We start from the raw sequence: 19,384 nt of genomic DNA, 5'->3' as shown, positions 1-19,384 counted from the left end.
CATATATCAAAATAAACGAGATATTCACCTGGACTCTAGCTTCCGAAAGCGACGTCTTCGAGGCCAATCTTTCCCTTGTCGAAACACACGGATAATGACTTTTCTCGAACTCCTTTTCCAATTCCTCCAATTGATCCGGACTGAAAGTAGTCCTGTTCCTCCTAAATTTCGGTTGTTCCGAACTATCCAGACTCGAATCGTCTTTATCAATGTTGCAGCCAGGCGGGGAGCTCATTAGACCCGTATCAGGATGCGGGGAACCCGACGAAACCGGCGAGGACGACATAACATTAGGATTCGTCGAATTCGGAGGACCTGGTATCCCTAAAGGACCGTTCGGCCATAGAGGCGAATGCCAGGGGAATCCCGCCGTAGCGTACGGATGAGGATGGTACAGACCGTAACCGGCAGCTCGGGCAAATTCTGCCGCTGCTCGTTCGGCCGCGCGATTACGTAAAATTCGATTTATACTGCTCACCGATGGTGCGGTTGCATTTGTACAAACACCTGCAACAAATCAAAGACGCGCCAGGTAAAAAACCGTTATTAGATCAATATTTGTGCGTACGGGGGTTATACGGGGGTTGTAATTGAAATAAATGTACATTTTTGTATTGTTCGACGTTGACATTAAAATATGAGTTTTTATTTATCGATCGCCCCTCGTAATATTAAAGAAAATACGCGGTCGAAGCGGATATTTCAATTATTCGATTTTTTATTTTTAATTCCCGGCTTGGATAATTGACTAGTCATGATGAAGCACCACGATGGACGTTAAGCCGAATATCGGAAAGCTGTTCGTAATCTGTCGACGTGTAATAGGAAGTTTGATAATTTCCAATTTGGATATTTCAGTTTTCGCGATGACTGGAAAGTATTTCCGCGACAATCGAAATTATAACGGAATTGGAATATTCGGAATTTTAAATCAATCATATCTTTGGAGTTTGTAATGGTATAAATACAGTTTAAAGTATGATTGAACGTGAAATTCTACAGGAAAAATCCGTAGGGGTTAAATAGGTACTGCACGGTGGTCACTTCTACTAGAAATTTCGTTAAATCGAAGTATAAATCAATTGAGAATTCGTGGAGTTTGTCAGTATTACTAGAACCGTGTTTTTAAGTTATATAGGGAAACTAAGTCCAAGTTTTTTAATAAATCTAACCGGTGTACGAGTGGTGGTGGATGAAAAACCACGATTTTTTCGGATTTGTTCCAGTTTTTGGCTTATAACTCCAAAACTACACATTATAACGAAAAAAATATTATATATCCTTTTAAAGTAAATAAAAATCGCTATCGTTTAAGACTGATTGCAGCTTTGTAGGTCTGATAATTCTCGAGATACAGCTCTTCAAAATTAAAGAATTTTTTCCAAAAATTTGAAAATTTATATTTTGACCGTCTTTTGTACGAAATATTGGCTAAACTATTGATCCCACGAGAAAGTTATGAACAATGAAGTTGTAGAGCAGCTGTTTAGCTTCAATTTAAACACAACCGCAAAGCTGTAGAATAGATAGTTTCCAAGTTATAAGGAAAAATCGAAACATCAACAAAATCCGATTTCTCAAAAAATGAAGCTTTCAATAATATAGCAGTTATCCTGTACAAAATTGAGAAATTATTGATTAGAAATTTTGAGATATTGTTCAGGGATGGCTAGGGAAGCTAAATCCAAGTTTTCGAATAAATCTAGCCCGTGCTCGAGTGGGGGTGGATGAAAAACCACGATTTTTTTGACGTCTTTCGGTTTTGGCCTATATCTCAAAAACTATGCATCCTGCCAAAATATGTAATATACCTTTTCAAAGTAGATAAAAATCGCTATCGTTTAAGACTAATCGTAGCTTTGTAGGTCTAATAGTTCCCGAGATACAGCTCTTCAAAATTAAAGAATTTTTTCCAAAAATTTGAAAATTTATGTTTTGACCGTCTTTTGCACGAAATATTGACTAAACTATTGATCCTACAAGAAAGTTATGAACAATGAAGTTGTAGAGCAGCTGTTTAGCTTCAATTTAAACACAACCTCAAAGCTGTAGAATGGATAGTTTGCAAGTTATAAGGAAAAATCGAAACATCAACAAAATCCGATTTCTCAAAAAATGAAGCTTTCAATAATATAGCAGTTATCCTGTACAAAATTGAGAAATTATTTATTAGAAATTTTGAGATATTGTTCAGGGATGGCTAGGGAAGCTAAATCCAAGTTTTCGAATAAATCTAGCCTGTGTACGAGTGGTGGTGGCAGAAAAACCACGATTTATTCGGACTTGTTTCAGTTTTTGGCTTATAACTCCCAAACTACGCATTATAACGAAAAATATATTATATATCCTTTCAAAGTAGATAAAAATCGCTATCGTTCAAGACTAATCGTAGCTTTGTAGGTCTAATAGTTCCCGAGATACAGCTCTACAAAATTAAAGAATTTTTTCCAAAAATTTGAAAATTTATGTTTTGACCGTCTTTTGCACGAAATATTGACTAAACTATTGATCCTACAAGAAAGTTATGACAATGAAGTTGTAGAGCAGCTGTTTAGCTTCAATTTAAACACAACCGCAAAGCTGTAGAATTGATAGTTTGCAAGTTATAAGGAAAAATCGAAACATCAACAAAATTCGATTTCTCAAAAATTTGAGCCTATATCTTCGGAATTATACGGTTAAAAAAGCAATGTGACTAGTGTAATTTGAGGGGAATTTAATGCTCATACCGAAAATGGAATAAAAAAATCCTTACGATACATAGTTTGTGAGATATAGGCCAAAAAACGAAAGACGTCAGAAAAAATCGTGGTTTTTCGGCCACCGCACTCGAGCACAGGCTTTTTTGTCAAAAAAAAAACTCGGATTTAGCTTCCCTTGGCATCCCCGAACTATATCCCAACATTTCTAATCAATAACTTTTGTAATTTTGTACAGGATAACTGCTATACTGTTGAAAGCTTCATTTTTTGAGAAATCGGATTTTGTTGATGTTTCGATATTTCCTTATAACTTGGAAACTATCCATTCTACAGCTTTGCGATTGTGTTTAAATTGAAGCTAAACAGCTGCTCTACAACTTCATTGTCCATAACTTTCTTGTAGGATCAATAGTTTAGTCAATATTTCGTGCAAAAGACGGTCAAAACATAAATTTTCAAATTTTTGGAAAAAATTCTTTAATTTTGAAGAGCTGTATCTCGGGAACTATTAGACCTACAAAGCTACGATTAGTCTTAAACGATAGCGATTTTTATCTACTTTAAAAGGATATATAATATTTTTTTTGTTATAGTGCGTAGTTTGGGAGTTATAAGCCAAAAACTGGAACAAGTCCGAATAAATCGTAGTTTTTCTGCCACCACTACTCGTACACAGGCTAGATTTATTCGAAAACTTGGATTTAGCTTCCCTAGCCATCCCTGAACAATATCTCAAAATTTCTAATCAATAATTTCTCAATTTTGTACAGGATAACTGCTATATTATTGAAAGCTTCAATTTTTGAGAAATCGGATTTTGTTGATGTTTCGATATTTCCTTATAACTTGGAAACTATTCGTTCTACAGCTTTGCGATTGTGTTTAAATTGAAGTTAAATAACCGCTCTACAACTTTATTTGTCATAACTTTCTCGTGGGATCAATAGTTTAGCCAATATTTCGTGCAAAAGACGGTCAAAACATAAATTTTCAAATTTTTGGAAAAAATTCTTTAATTTTGAAGAGCTGTATCTCGAGAACTATTGGACCTACAAATCTGCAATTAGTCTTAAACGATAGCGATTTTCATCTACTTTAAAAGAATATATCATATTTTTTTTGTTATAGTGCGTAGTTTGGGAGTTATAAGCCAAAAACTGGAACAAGTCCGAATAAATCGTAGTTTTTCTGCCACCACTACTCGTACACAGGCTAGATTTATTCGAAAACTTGGATTTAGCTTCCCTAGCCATCCCTGAACAATATCTCAAAATTTCTAATCAATAATTTCTCAATTTTGTACAGGATAACTGCTATATTATTGAAAGCTTCAATTTTTGAGAAATCGGATTTTGTTGATGTTTCGATATTTCCTTATAACTTGGAAACTATTCGTTCTACAGCTTTGCGATTGTGTTTAAATTGAAGTTAAATAACCGCTCTACAACTTTATTTGTCATAACTTTCTCGTGGGATCAATAGTTTAGCCAATATTTCGTGCAAAAGACGGTCAAAACATAAATTTTCAAATTTTTGGAAAAAATTCTTTAATTTTGAAGAGCTGTATCTCGAGAACTATTGGACCTACAAATCTGCAATTAGTCTTAAACGATAGCGATTTTCATCTACTTTAAAAGAATATATCATATTTTTTTTGTTATAGTGCGTAGTTTGGGAGTTATAAGCCAAAAACTGGAACAAGTCCGAATAAATCGTAGTTTTTCTGCCACCACTACTCGTACACAGGCTAGATTTATTCGAAAACTTGGATTTAGCTTCCCTAGCCATCCCTGAACAATATCTCAAAATTTCTAATCAATAATTTCTCAATTTTGTACAGGATAACTGCTATATTATTGAAAGCTTCAATTTTTGAGAAATCGGATTTTGTTGATGTTTCGATATTTCCTTATAACTTGGAAACTATTCGTTCTACAGCTTTGCGATTGTGTTTAAATTGAAGTTAAATAACCGCTCTACAACTTTATTTGTCATAACTTTCTCGTGGGATCAATAGTTTAGCCAATATTTCGTGCAAAAGACGGTCAAAACATAAATTTTCAAATTTTTGGAAAAAATTCTTTAATTTTGAAGAGCTGTATCTCGAGAACTATTAGACCTACAAATCTGCAATCAGTCTTAAACGATAGCGATTTTTATTTACTTTAAAAGAATATATAATATTTTTTTTGTTATAGTGCGTAGTTTGGGAGTTATAAGCCAATAACTGAAACAAGTCCGAATAAATCGTGGTTTTTTCGGTCACTCCCATTCGAGCACGGGCTAGATTTATTCGAAAACTCGGATTTAGCTTCCCTTGGCATCTATATCCGAAAATTTCATCAATTTTCTAATTTTGTCCAGGAGACACAATATTTTCGACATGACAGCTGCACTATTAAAGTTTTGCAGTTTTAGCAAATACACTTCACACTTTCACAAAACTACCCATTACAAATGATTTTCATAATAAAACAAGATCAAAATCAATCATCTGGTTTACAAAATCAAGTTTCCGAGGTGCCAATTCAAGCACCAATTGAATTTTGTGAAAACGCAGCTTCAAATCGACGCACGTCTGAACCAACAGCTTCGCGAAGAACGTTCCGGAAAACCTTAAGCTTCCAACGTCTGGCGCATCATTCAAATTACCGTTTTAGCGAAACTCCTTTTCCAAAAAACGTTCCACAACGACCGAACTCCCAAAGGCGAGGCTACCCATCGAGGTAACTCCCGGATCTCTTCGAATAGCTGCTTCCTAAGGAATATGAAGCAACTTGTAGTATGTTCCATCTTCATTAAGGTCTGAACTAACTTCCGGAACGTTTCCGGTGATGTGGATCATCAAAAATTGACGTATGACATCATTCAAACGCTCCTCGATGTCGCTGAATGATTAATCTTCAATAAACATGATTAATTTGTGGTTGGATACGTTTCCTTGTCCGCGGGAGATCAAAATCAACATTCCAAGGTTAAAATTTCGAAAATAGAATCCCCGAATACGAGAAATGGAAAAAAACAACTGCAGGCAAGGTCGTAGCGTCGGTTTTTTGGGATAATTTCCATTAACTATGTTGAAAATGACTAAAAATATCAATATTTTTATATAATAATTTCCGTTTCGGTTAGAAATCATCTTCTTTTTTAACGTTTTCGATTTAAGTTATCATAGAAATCACAGAGTTTAAGATATTTCAATTGTCATATGTCTTATGTCAAATTTGAAGTTAGTTATGACGTACAACTTGGATAATCGGAAAAATTGATAGAAAATAGTGAAAAAATTGGTGGAAAGTGCAAAAAAAACAAATTAGATACATAAATACAATGTTAGAACATGGATTTCGGGTTTACCACATAACCATAACCAAAGAAATGTCATAAGTTGCTGAAAAATATCTAGTTGGTATCGTAGATGATTTTATCGCATTTAGAATTAAAAAATATTATAGATTATACGAGGGTTATATGGAAAATAGTCGAATATTAATCCGGAAGATGGAAATTTGAGTTGATTTCAACAATATACTGAAGAAATCATATATTAAACTGATTTAAGGTTTCGAATGTTCCCCAGGTCTCCATTTTGATCGAAATTGGGTTAAAAAAGTGTTGGAAAACCGAAAATTAGTAACGGAGTATTTCGTTTAGCGAAATGGCGTTTTAAATTGAGTTTTTTGTTAACTAACGTCGAGAAATTTCCCATGACTGACTTTTTATAACAAAAATTGATGATAATGAGAATAATTATGACAGTAATGACAGTAATGACGTATCCGAACGGTGTCTAGAATTTTTTTTTTGTCGTTGAATCGTTACGATAATTGGTGAATCAGAACTGCTGTTATTTATAAGTTGTTTCACTTGTTGATGCGTGTAAAGAAATTATTAGATAAATTCATATGATTTATTAAAAAAAAAACGTTCAAACGTTTCCAGCAACGGAAATCGTTCATAATATACGAGGTCCGGTTATTAAATAACGAAACCGGTTACGAAAAAAGGTTTAAATTCGAATTCTACCCTTAAATACGCCCCCCTCCCCTCGCCACACACCTTTCCACACGTTTTATCCATTGATCGAAGCAGTACTGGAAGTCTTCTTCAGCGAGTGCCTCCAGGAGCTTTCCCATCGACTCCAATCGGGTTCCTTTCGAAGGGAAACTTTTTCTATGGAAATCCGAGCAAAAATATTGATCCAGGAGGTGGATTTATCGGCGTTTACATCCTCAGCAATCATTCGATGATGTGCGCGTAGATTTTGGTCGTTATTTCAAGAGTTGGTCATCTTCATCGATCTATAGACACGTACTAAAACGCTTACACAACTCAAAAACGCGCGTACTAGATAAATAATTACCCCCGTAGGTCTTTTCCAACAATTTATAGCGCGCAGTCGCATTATTTAATAACCAGACCTCGTATATACTATAAAAACATTGATTTTTTGAACGTTCCCCATAGAAAAATACCGAAAGTGATAAATTCGCGAAAAACTAGCCGAATGTACAGGGAGAGTTATAGATTTAGTTCCAATTAGCAAATGATTGTGCATTTTTTTCAAATTGTAAAGTATCGAGCCTTTTATTTAATTACGAACTACGAGTAGCGTTTCTAATTGGAGAAAAACGTGTCGTATTAAAAGGAAAATGGCGCGAAACAGACAGAACTCGAGGAAAATTGTCAAAAAAACAACCCTCAAGAGTTTTACAAAATCAATTACGTTCGCGGCTTTAAAGCAATTTGAAAAATTTTTGAAATAAATATAAATACGGTAAATAATTGATTCGCTTTGTGTATGTTCCTAATATACAGAGTGAAACATGAGGAACTTTCGATTTTTATCGTTTTGATTCACCCCGTATGGAAAATTGCGGCGTTTACTTTTCGACGCGTGAATAAAAACACTTTAGAATATTTGTAGAACCGCAAAAAATAACGATTCAATGACAATGTTTAGGGCGAAATACGAGGGTTTGTTGTTGTACGAATACCACAAAAAAAAAAGATAATTATAGACATTCGTAAAGAAAAAAATGTTAAAACTGCTTATTTCGGTCGGGAAATTGTATGGGACGTTAAGTCGAATTAAAAATTACAACGGCCCTCGAGGCCATATGGCGAAGAAACCTATAAAACGCCAGTGTTACGAGGTGAGTGGATTTTTTTCGAAAAAATAACCTCAATATTGTAACTCACCTTCAGAAATTAATCGTTCTCTAATTTCCCATGCGAAAATTGTGGGATTTTCGCGTTTGTACTGCTCTATTTTGGATACGACCGCGGGGGTTGCTACTTTAGGTTTACTACCCCCGATTAATCCGGGAGGCCTCAATGTTCCTGAAATACAAATTAAAATATGAAAAAAAATATCGCTCGCACTTCATTTTATAACTTAAGTAACTTTTTATCGCGTTTTTTTTTACTAACTAACCTATAAATATAAATTTTCGATTAATCCCCGTATATTTCCATTTATAATAATGTAGTAAAAATATTTAGTCTGTTTTTAAATGTAGATTAGAGTTTTATGTAATCGAATATTTAAATTCGTGTACGAGGTTTATCGAAAAATACGGATTTTGTATACGAGGATCGTTCATAAAATTAGACAATAAATTGTGACGACGTAAACGGCAGTTGTTTACGAAATATCCTGCCCCTTTACGATACGACTACTATCCGCTTTGTTTTTGTATCGAAATTCTAAATATTTTCGCTAGCAAACACCTTGCGATCAATTATTAATGTTTTTAGAACTGAATAATACATTTTGTGAACCTAAAAGACAGATGCCGATCTTAAATCGACTTGTTATAATGTTGTTGTCTATAAATTTATCAGAGGCGGAACTACAACGAAATTATCAGTTATGATACACCCGGTATATAACGATTGTTTATGAATTTGAGCAATTTTTGATCGCGAGTTATATCGTTCGAAAATCCGATTCTATTTTTCACCGATAGACATCGTAGCAACGTTATTTTTTGGGATAATTACTGCGCATGAGCTAGGAGACATATTTTTATGACAATAATCTGGAATTAACAAGAATTCTTCCATTGAATAATGGTATTCGGTGTCTCAAATCAATCTGGATTTGTTGGAAAGCTTGAGCTGAATATTTCAATGTGATAGCGATTTCTAGAGGTACTGCTATCACAAATCAATTGAAAGTCACAAATCAAACATCAACAGATCCAAAAAAACACGAATTTCGATCTTTCTACAAGTTTGGTATCGTTTTTACAATGAAAATCATTAATACCCACAAATTATTCATTAATTACAGACGTTTCGAATTAATTGATGGAAAATCTATCACAAATCAATTGAAATTCACAAATCAAACAATAACAGATCCAAAAAACACGAATTTTTGATCTTTCTATAAGTTTGGTATCGTTTTTATAATGAAAATCATTAATACCCACGAATTATCCATTAATTACAGACATTTCGTATTAATTGATGGAAAATCTATCACAAATCAATTGAAATTCACAAATCAAACATCAACAGATCCAAAAAAACACGAATTTCGATCTTTCTACAAGTTTGGTATCGTTTTTACAATGAAAATCATTAATACCCACGAATTATCCATTAATTACAGACATTTCGTATTAATTGATGGAAAATCTATCACAAATCAATTGAAATTCACAAATCAAACATCAACAGATCCAAAAAAACACGAATTTCGATCTTTCTACAAGTTTGGTATCGTTTTTACAATGAAAATCATTAATACCCACGAATTATCCATTAACTACAGACATTTCTTATTAATTGATGGAAAATCTATCACAAATCAATTGAAATTCACAAATCAAACATCAACAGATCCAAAAAAACACGAATTTCGATCTTTCTACAAGTTTGGTATCGTTTTTACAATGAAAATCATTAATATCCACGAATTATCCATTAATTACAGACATTTCGTATTAATTGATGGAAAATCTATCACAAATCAATTGAAAATCACAAATCAAACATCAACAGATCCAAAAAAACACGAATTTCGATCTTTCTACAAGTTTGGTATTGTTTTTACAATGAAAATCATTAATACCCACGAATTATCCATTAATTACAGACATTTCGTATTAATTGATGGAAAATCTATCACAAATCAATTGAAATTCACAAATCAAACATCAACAGATCCAAAAAAACACGAATTTCGATCTTTCTACAAGTTTGGTATCGTTTTTACAATGAAAATCATTAATACCCACGAATTATCCATTAATTACAGACATTTCGTATTAATTGATGGAAAATCTATCACAAATCAATTGAAAATCACAAATCAAACATCAACAGATCCAAAAAAACACGAATTTCGATCTTTCTACAAGTTTGGTATCGTTTTTACAATGAAAATCATTAATATCCACGAATTATCCATTAATTACAGACATTTCGTATTAATTGATGGAAAATCTATCACAAATCAATTGAAAATCACAAATCAAACATCAACAGATCCAAAAAAACACGAATTTCGATCTTTCTACAAGTTTGGTATCGTTTTTACAATGAAAATCATTAATATCCACGAATTATCCATTAATTACAGACATTTCGTATTAATTGATGGAAAATCTATCACAAATCAATTGAAAATCACAAATCAAACATCAACAGATCCAAAAAAACACGAATTTCGATCTTTCTACAAGTTTGGTATCGTTTTTACAATGAAAATCATTAATACCCACAAATTATTCATTAATTACAGACGTTTCGAATTAATTGATGGAAAATCTATCACAAATCAATTGAAATTCACAAATCAAACATCAACAGATCCAAAAAAAAACACGAATTTCGATCTTTCTACAAGTTTGGTATCGTTTTTACAATGAAAATCATTAATATCCACGAATTATCCATTAATTACAGACATTTCGTATTAATTGATGGAAAATCTATCACAAATCAATTGAAATTCACAAATCAAACATCAACAGATCCAAAAAAACACGAATTTCGATCTTTCTACAAGTTTGGTATCGTTTTTACAATGAAAATCATTAATATCCACAAATTATCCATTAATTACAGACATTTCGTATTAATTGATGGAAAATCTTTGATCTTTTGGGCCGGGAAGAGAAAATAATCCGAGGGGATTGACATAAATAGTTTTTGGTACGTCTCTGCGCTGAATTCTTGTGCGTACCTTTTGAAAAGATGCCCGGTTTTTGCTCTTCAGATTTCATGACGTATTCTGTATGCAAGAGCCTTATTAGCACTATTTAAGGAAATCATTGCGTCAATGCTCAACTTTTTTATTATTTTTACTTCGAAAACGAGAATGTCTTACCAGCGACAAGCAGTAAGCAATAAACTTTTTCTCCCGGCAGTACTAACAGTCAAAGAAGTAACTACCGAAAAAACCACGCGAAAGATGTTAACATCGACAATGCCATAAAAATCAATGGTAGTGATTTGTCATTGGGTGAGGAGATATATTTTCTTGAGGCACGGTCGTGTCTAAGCAAATAAAGGCATCAAAGGAATCCACTACAAGTACTATCTTGGTTCCCTTACCATATGGGTCCTTAAGTAATTATGCACCTTGCATTTTAAACGACTCTAAGAAATGATTGATGTCATGGGTGCCATGGGAAGAATTATTTTTCGATAACAAACTACTTCGCCAATATTTTGAATATTTCATCATTTTTTTTTCTCTACTTATCAGTTTTGAAGTGATTTATGACGATTGTTTCGTTTATATTCGTCCTATTCAATTTCTTCATCATAACCTAGAAATTTTACGAATATTTCATCCATTGCAGATGCTTGACAATCTTATTTAACAAATTCACGACATTTTTCATCATTTTTTGTCTTTACTTATCAATTTTGAAGTGATTTATGACGATTGTTTCGTTTATATTCGTCCTATTCAATTTCTTCATCATAACCTAGAAATTTTACGAATATTTCATCCATTGCAGATGCTTGACAATCTTATTTAACAAATTCACGACATTTTTCATCATTTTTTGTCTTTACTTATCAATTTTGAAGTGATTTATGACGATTGTTTCGTTTATATTCGTCCTATTCAATTTCTTCATCATAACCTAGAAATTTTACGAATATTTCATCCATTGCAGATGCTTGACAATCTTATTTAACAAATTCACGACATTTTTCATCATTTTTTGTCTTTACTTATCAATTTTGAAGTGATTTATGACAATTGTTTCGTTTATATTCGTCCTATTCAATTTCTTCATCATAACCTAGAAATTTTACGAATATTTCATCCATTGCAGATGCTTGACAATCTTATTTAACAAATTCACGACATTTTTCATCATTTTTTGTCTTTACTTATCAATTTTGAAGTGATTTATGACAATTGTTTCGTTTATATTCGTCCTATTCAATTTCTTCATCATAACCTAGAAATTTTACGAATATTTCATCCATTGCAGATGCTTGACAATCTTATTTAACAAATTCACGACATTTCTCATCATTTTTTGTCTTTACTTATCAATTTTGAAGTGATTTATGACGATTGTTTCGTTTATATTCGTCCTATTCAATTTCTTCATCATAACCTAGAAATTTTACGAATATTTCATCCATTTCAGATGCTTGTCGATCTTATTTAACAAACTCACGACATTTCTCATCATTTCTTGTCTTTACTTATCAATTTTGAGGTGATTTATGACGATTGTTTCGTTTATATTCGTCCTATTCAATTTCTTCATCATAACCTAGAAATTTTACGAATATTTCATCCATTTCAGATGCTTGACGATCTTATTTAACAAATTCACGACATTTCTCATCATTTTTTGTCTTTACTTATCAATTTTGAAGTGATTTATGACGATTGTTTCGTTTATATTCGTCCTATTCAATTTCTTCATCATAACCTAGAAATTTTACGAATATTTCATCCATTTCAGATGCTTGTCGATCTTATTTAACAAACTCACGACATTTCTCATCATTTCTTGTCTTTACTTATCAATTTTGAGGTGATTTATGACGATTGTTTCGTTTATATTCGTCCTATTCAATTTCTTCATCATAACCTAGAAATTTTACGAATATTTCATCCATTTCAGATGCTTGTCGATCTTATTTAACAAACTCACGACATTTCTCATCATTTCTTGTCTTTACTTATCAATTTTGAGGTGATTTATGACGATTGTTTCGTTTATATTCGTCCTATTCAATTTCTTCATCATAACCTAGAAATTTTACGAATATTTCATCCATTTCAGATGCTTGACGATCTTATTTAACAAATTCACGACATTTCTCATCATTTTTTGTCTTTACTTATCAATTTTGAGGTGATTTATGACGATTGTTTCGTTTATATTCGTCCTATTCAATTTCTTCATCATAACCTAGAAATTTTACGAATATTTCATCCATTTCAGATGCTTGACAATCTTATTTAACAAATTCACGACATTTCTCATCATTTTTTGTCTTTACTTATCAATTTTGAAGTGATTTATGACGATTGTTTCGTTTATATTCGTCCTATTCAATTTCTTCATCATAACCTAGAAATTTTACGAATATTTCATCCATTTCAGATGCTTGTCGATCTTATTTAACAAACTCACGACATTTCTCATCATTTCTTGTCTTTACTTATCAATTTTGAGGTGATTTATGACGATTGTTTCGTTTATATTCGTCCTATTCAATTTCTTCATCATAACCTAGAAATTTTACGAATATTTCATCCATTTCAGATGCTTGTCGATCTTTTTGAACAAACTCACGACATTTTCCTTCATTTTTTGTCTCTACTCATAAGTTTTGAAGTGATTTATGACGATTGTTTCGTTTATATTCGTCCTATTCAATTTCTTCATCATAACCTAGAAATTTTACGAATATTTCATCCATTTCAGATGCTTGTCGATCTTATTTAACAAACTCACGACATTTCTCATCATTTCTTGTCTTTACTTATCAATTTTGAAGTGATTTATGACAATTGTTTCGTTTATATTCGTCCTATTCAATTTCTTCATCATAATCTAGTATTCCATACATTTTTTGGTATCTCCTGTATCCTAATAATCACAAAATCCCAATTACGTCAATTAATAATGAAAATAACAATGACAACAATGTGTCAACTGTCATATCTGTCAATAATTCGATAATTGAATTTTTTCAATTTCAAAACATCTGGGCCAGTACGGTCACGTCTTTTTCTTAATAGTCGATGTCAATAGTTAATTATTAGAGTACACATCTCACATATAGTCGTATAATATCATTGCTCGAGCAGACTAGATTCTCTATTACTCACAACCAAGTTTTACGTAACATGTTATATACAAAATGGCCGACTGCCTACAATAATAACAGAAATTATCGTATCGGAATTATTTATTTAACCACGTTTGCCGTTAAAACCACTATTGTATAATTTTTAGTTCCACACGATAATTATCTACTGTATGTTACTTTATTACCTACCAATGAAGCTTTTTAACTTACTACTAGGTATTGTTTATCAATATAAATGTTAAATGGAAGGTTTTCGAAACGGAATTTTCATTGTACGTTTACATTATAAATAGCAGATCATAAAATTACAGAAATCTACAATTTTTCTTTCTTCCGCAACTGTCAAAATGTCAACAGACGATTGACATATTAAGCGGAAACGTGTTTTCCATGACATCTTCTTCTTTCATATCTTCTAGTCTCCGCCACTAACCTCAATCTTCTTTTAACGATCTATTCTTGTTATTATTCGACTCGCATTGAATGCGACCCTGTATATTTCTTCAGTAATAACCATTTTTTCTATACGGATCACCGAGAACTTATTTTGTCATTTTTTTCTGTCTCTTAATAAAGAATTTACAAATTGTGAGACCACACGCATCGAAACTTTGAGGTTAGATACGTTTTTTTTTTTTTTATTTCTCGACTCTACTTACCGGAATCAATTTTCGTAATTGATTTCTCGTACTTACGAGAATCATTTAATAACAAATTTGTTCAAAAGCGTGAAGAATCGAACCGAATACACAATGCCGTTAGAATATGTTTGTTACTTGAATTTATCCTTTTTAGTGGATGTTCCCAGATAGATCGTCGACTATGAAATCGATTTTTGGTAACCAAAATATTGGATTTAGATATATGTAGATATCGTGATGCTATATACGATGTCCATCGAAAAGTATAACGGCGAAATACGTCGATTTTTAATGACTTGTGACCATTTTGGATTAGAAGAAGAAGAATCGTAGATTGTCCTGTCATATGCCACCTATTTTGTCGTAGTGTCACGTAGAAGTCGCTCTTATATGTTTACGTTTTGGTCCTTCATTTGATTCCATTGATCTACCGTTGAATAATGTGTCAAAAATTGTTCCTTCGACCTTATGGCCTTAAATTAACCTGGAGAAATATTCACGCAGTTTTACATTGAAGAAACTAGGCTTTTGGAGGAGGTTCTTGGATGTTTTGTGGGTCCAAATACCATTGGAATCAATTGAAGCGAAAACCTGGTTGGTTTTAGCAATAAACCTTGAAACAAAAAGACTGTCTACTGGCCTTAAATTAACCTGGACTTAGAGAAAGATTCGCGAAGTTTTACATTCAAGAAACTAGGCTTTTGGAAGAGGTTCTTGGATGTTTTGTGGGTCCAAATGCCATTGGAATCAATTGAAGCGAAAACCTGGTTGGTTTTAGCAATAAACCTTGAACCAAAAAGACTGTCTACTGGCCTTAAATTAACCTGGACTTAGAGAAAGATTCGCGAAGTTTTACATTCAAGAAACTAGGCTTTTGGAGGAGGTTCTTGGATGTTTTGTGGGTCCAAATACCATTGGAATCAATTGAAGCGAAAACCTGGTTGGTTTTAGCAATAAACCTTGAACCAAAAAGACTGTCTACTGGCCTTAAATTAACCTGGACTTGGAGAAAGATTCGCGAAGTTTTACATTGAAGAAACTAGGCTTTTGGAGGAGGTTCTTGGATGTTTTGTGGGTCCGAATACCATTGGAATCAATTGAAGCGAAAACCTGGTTGGTTTTAGCAATAAACCTTGAAACAAAAAGACTGTCTACTGGCCTTAAATTAACCTGGACTTGGAGAAAGATTCGCGAAGTTTTACATTGAAGAAACTAGGCTTTTGGAGGAGGTTCTTGGATGTTTTGTGGGTCCAAATACCATTGGAATCAATTGAAGCGAAAACCTGGTTGGTTTTAGCAATAAACCTTGAAACAAAAAGACTGTCTACTGGCCTTAAATTAACCTGGACTTGGAGAAAGATTCGCGAAGTTTTACATTGAAGAAACTAGGCTTTTGGAGGAGGTTCTTGGATGTTTTGTGGGTCCAAATACCATTGGAATCAATTGAAGCGAAAACCTGGTTGGTTTTAGCAATAAACCTTGAAACAAAAAGACTGTCTACTGGCCTTAAATTAACCTGGACTTGGAGAAAGATTCGCGAAGTTTTACATTCAAGAAACTAGGCTTTTGGAGGAGGTTCTTGGATGTTTTGTGGGTCCAAATACCATTGGAATCAATTGAAGCGAAAACCTGGTTGGTTTTAGCAATAAACCTTGAACCAAAAAGACTGTCTACTGGCCTTAAATTAACCTGGACTTAGAGAAAGATTCGCGAAGTTTTACATTCAAGAAACTAGGCTTTTGGAGGAGGTTCTTGGATGTTTTGTGGGTCCAAATACCATTGGAATCAATTGAAGCGAAAACCTGGTTGGTTTTAGCAATAAACCTTGAAACAAAAAGACTGTCTACTGGCCTTAAATTAACCTGGACTTGGAGAAAGATTCGCGAAGTTTTACATTGAAGAAACTAGGCTTTTGGAAGAGGTTCTTGGATGTTTTGTGGGTCCAAATGCCATTGGAATCAATTGAAGCGAAAACCTGTTTGGTTTTAGCAATAAACCTTGAACCAAAAAGACTGTCTACTGGCCTTAAATTAACCTGGACTTAGAGAAAGATTCGCGAAGTTTTACATTCAAGAAACTAGGCTTTTGGAGGAGGTTCTTGGATGTTTTGTGGGTCCAAATGCCATTGGAATCAATTGAAGCGAAAACCTGTTTGGTTTTAGCAATAAACCTTGAACCAAAAAGACTGTCTACTGGCCTTAAATTAACCTGGACTTAGAGAAAGATTCGCGAAGTTTTACATTCAAGAAACTAGGCTTTTGGAGGAGGTTCTTGGATGTTTTGTGGGTCCAAATACCATTGGAATCAATTGAAGCGAAAACCTGGTTGGTTTTAGCAATAAACCTTGAACCAAAAAGACTGTCTACTGGCCTTAAATTAACCTGGACTTGGAGAAAGATTCGCGAAGTTTTACATTGAAGAAACTAGGCTTTTGGAGGAGGTTCTTGGATGTTTTGTGGGTCCAAATACCATTGGAATCAATTGAAGCGAAAACCTGGTTGGTTTTAGCAATAAACCTTGAAACAAAAAGACTGTCTACTGGCCTTAAATTAACCTGGACTTGGAGAAAGATTCGCGAAGTTTTACATTGAAGAAACTAGGCTTTTGGAAGAGGTTCTTGGATGTTTTGTGGGTCCAAATGCCATTGGAATCAATTGAAGCGAAAACCTGTTTGGTTTTAGCAATAAACCTTGAACCAAAAAGACTGTCTACTGGCCTTAAATTAACCTGGACTTAGAGAAAGATTCGCGAAGTTTTACATTCAAGAAACTAGGCTTTTGGAGGAGGTTCTTGGATGTTTTGTGGGTCCAAATACCATTGGAATCAATTGAAGCGAAAACCTGGTTGGTTTTAGCAATAAACCTTGAACCAAAAAGACTGTCTACTGGCCTTAAATTAACCTGGACTTGGAGAAAGATTCGCGAAGTTTTACATTGAAGAAACTAGGCTTTTGGAGGAGGTTCTTGGATGTTTTGTGGGTCCAAATACCATTGGAATCAATTGAAGCGAAAACCTGGTTGGTTTTAGCAATAAACCTTGAAACAAAAAGACTGTCTACTGGCCTTAAATTAACCTGGACTTGGAGAAAGATTCGCGAAGTTTTACATTCAAGAAACTAGGCTTTTGGAGGAGGTTCTTGGATGTTTTGTGGGTCCAAATACCATTGGAATCAATTGAAGCGAAAACCTGGTTGGTTTTAGCAATAAACCTTGAACCAAAAAGACTGTCTACTGGCCTTAAATTAACCTGGACTTAGAGAAAGATTCGCGAAGTTTTACATTCAAGAAACTAGGCTTTTGGAGGAGGTTCTTGGATGTTTTGTGGGTCCAAATACCATTGGAATCAATTGAAGCGAAAACCTGGTTGGTTTTAGCAATAAACCTTGAAACAAAAAGACTGTCTACTGGCCTTAAATTAACCTGGACTTGGAGAAAGATTCGCGAAGTTTTACATTGAAGAAACTAGGCTTTTGGAAGAGGTTCTTGGATGTTTTGTGGGTCCAAATGCCATTGGAATCAATTGAAGCGAAAACCTGTTTGGTTTTAGCAATAAACCTTGAACCAAAAAGACTGTCTACTGGCCTTAAATTAACCTGGACTTAGAGAAAGATTCGCGAAGTTTTACATTCAAGAAACTAGGCTTTTGGAGGAGGTTCTTGGATGTTTTGTGGGTCCAAATGCCATTGGAATCAATTGAAGCGAAAACCTGTTTGGTTTTAGCAATAAACCTTGAACCAAAAAGACTGTCTACTGGCCTTAAATTAACCTGGACTTAGAGAAAGATTCGCGAAGTTTTACATTCAAGAAACTAGGCTTTTGGAGGAGGTTCTTGGATGTTTTGTGGGTCCAAATGCCATTGGAATCAATTGAAGCGAAAACCTGTTTGGTTTTAGCAATAAACCTTGAACCAAAAAGACTGTCTACTGGCCTTAAATTAACCTGGACTTGGAGACAGATTCGCGAAGTTTTACATTCAAGAAACTAGGCTTTTGGAGGAGGTTCTTGGATGTTTTGTGGGTCCAAATACCATTGGAATCAATTGAAGCGAAAACCTGGTTGGTTTTAGCAATAAACCTTGAAACAAAAAGACTGTCTACTGGCCTTAAATTAACCTGGACTTGGAGAAAGATTCGCGAAGTTTTACATTCAAGAAACTAGGCTTTTGGAGGAGGTTCTTGGATGTTTTGTGGGTCCAAATACCATTGGAATCAATTGAAGCGAAAACCTGGTTGGTTTTAGCAATAAACCTTGAACCAAAAAGACTGTCTACTGGCCTTAAATTAACCTGGACTTGAAGAAAGATTCGCGAAGTTTTACATTCAAGAAACTAGGCTTTTGGAGGAGGTTCTTGGATGTTTTGTGGGTCCAAATGCCATTGGAATCAATTGAAGCGAAAACCTGTTTGGTTTTAGCAATAAACCTTGAACCAAAAAGACTGTCTACTGGCCTTAAATTAACCTGGACTTAGAGAAAGATTCGCGAAGTTTTACATTCAAGAAACTAGGCTTTTGGAGGAGGTTCTTGGATGTTTTGTGGGTCCAAATGCCATTGGAATCAATTGAAGCGAAAACCTGTTTGGTTTTAGCAATAAACCTTGAACCAAAAAGACTGTCTACTGGCCTTAAATTAACCTGGACTTGGAGACAGATTCGCGAAGTTTTACATTCAAGAAACTAGGCTTTTGGAGGAGGTTCTTGGATGTTTTGTGGGTCCAAATACCATTGGA

General features: G+C 33.8%; 1 protein-coding gene across 1 annotated transcript in view; it reads right to left on the bottom strand.

Moving 5' to 3' along the window:
• The window catches only part of LOC130449103 (paired box protein Pax-6-like), a 38,796-nt gene that overhangs the window by 702 nt on the left and 18,710 nt on the right, over window positions 1-19,384 (bottom strand). Inside the window, exons 3-4 of the mRNA XM_056786781.1 lie at window positions 7,905-8,045; window positions 29-507 (exon numbers count right to left, since the gene is read on the bottom strand). Coding sequence (XP_056642759.1) covers window positions 29-507; window positions 7,905-8,045 — 620 coding nt within the window. The remainder of the gene's footprint in view (window positions 1-28; window positions 508-7,904; window positions 8,046-19,384) is intronic.

This window comes from Diorhabda sublineata, chromosome 1 (assembly GCF_026230105.1).
Source record: "Diorhabda sublineata isolate icDioSubl1.1 chromosome 1, icDioSubl1.1, whole genome shotgun sequence".
NCBI lineage: Eukaryota > Metazoa > Arthropoda > Insecta > Coleoptera > Chrysomelidae > Diorhabda > Diorhabda sublineata.
The sequence above is the reverse complement of the archived record's forward strand: the minus strand, read 5'-3'. Positions and strand labels throughout refer to the sequence as shown.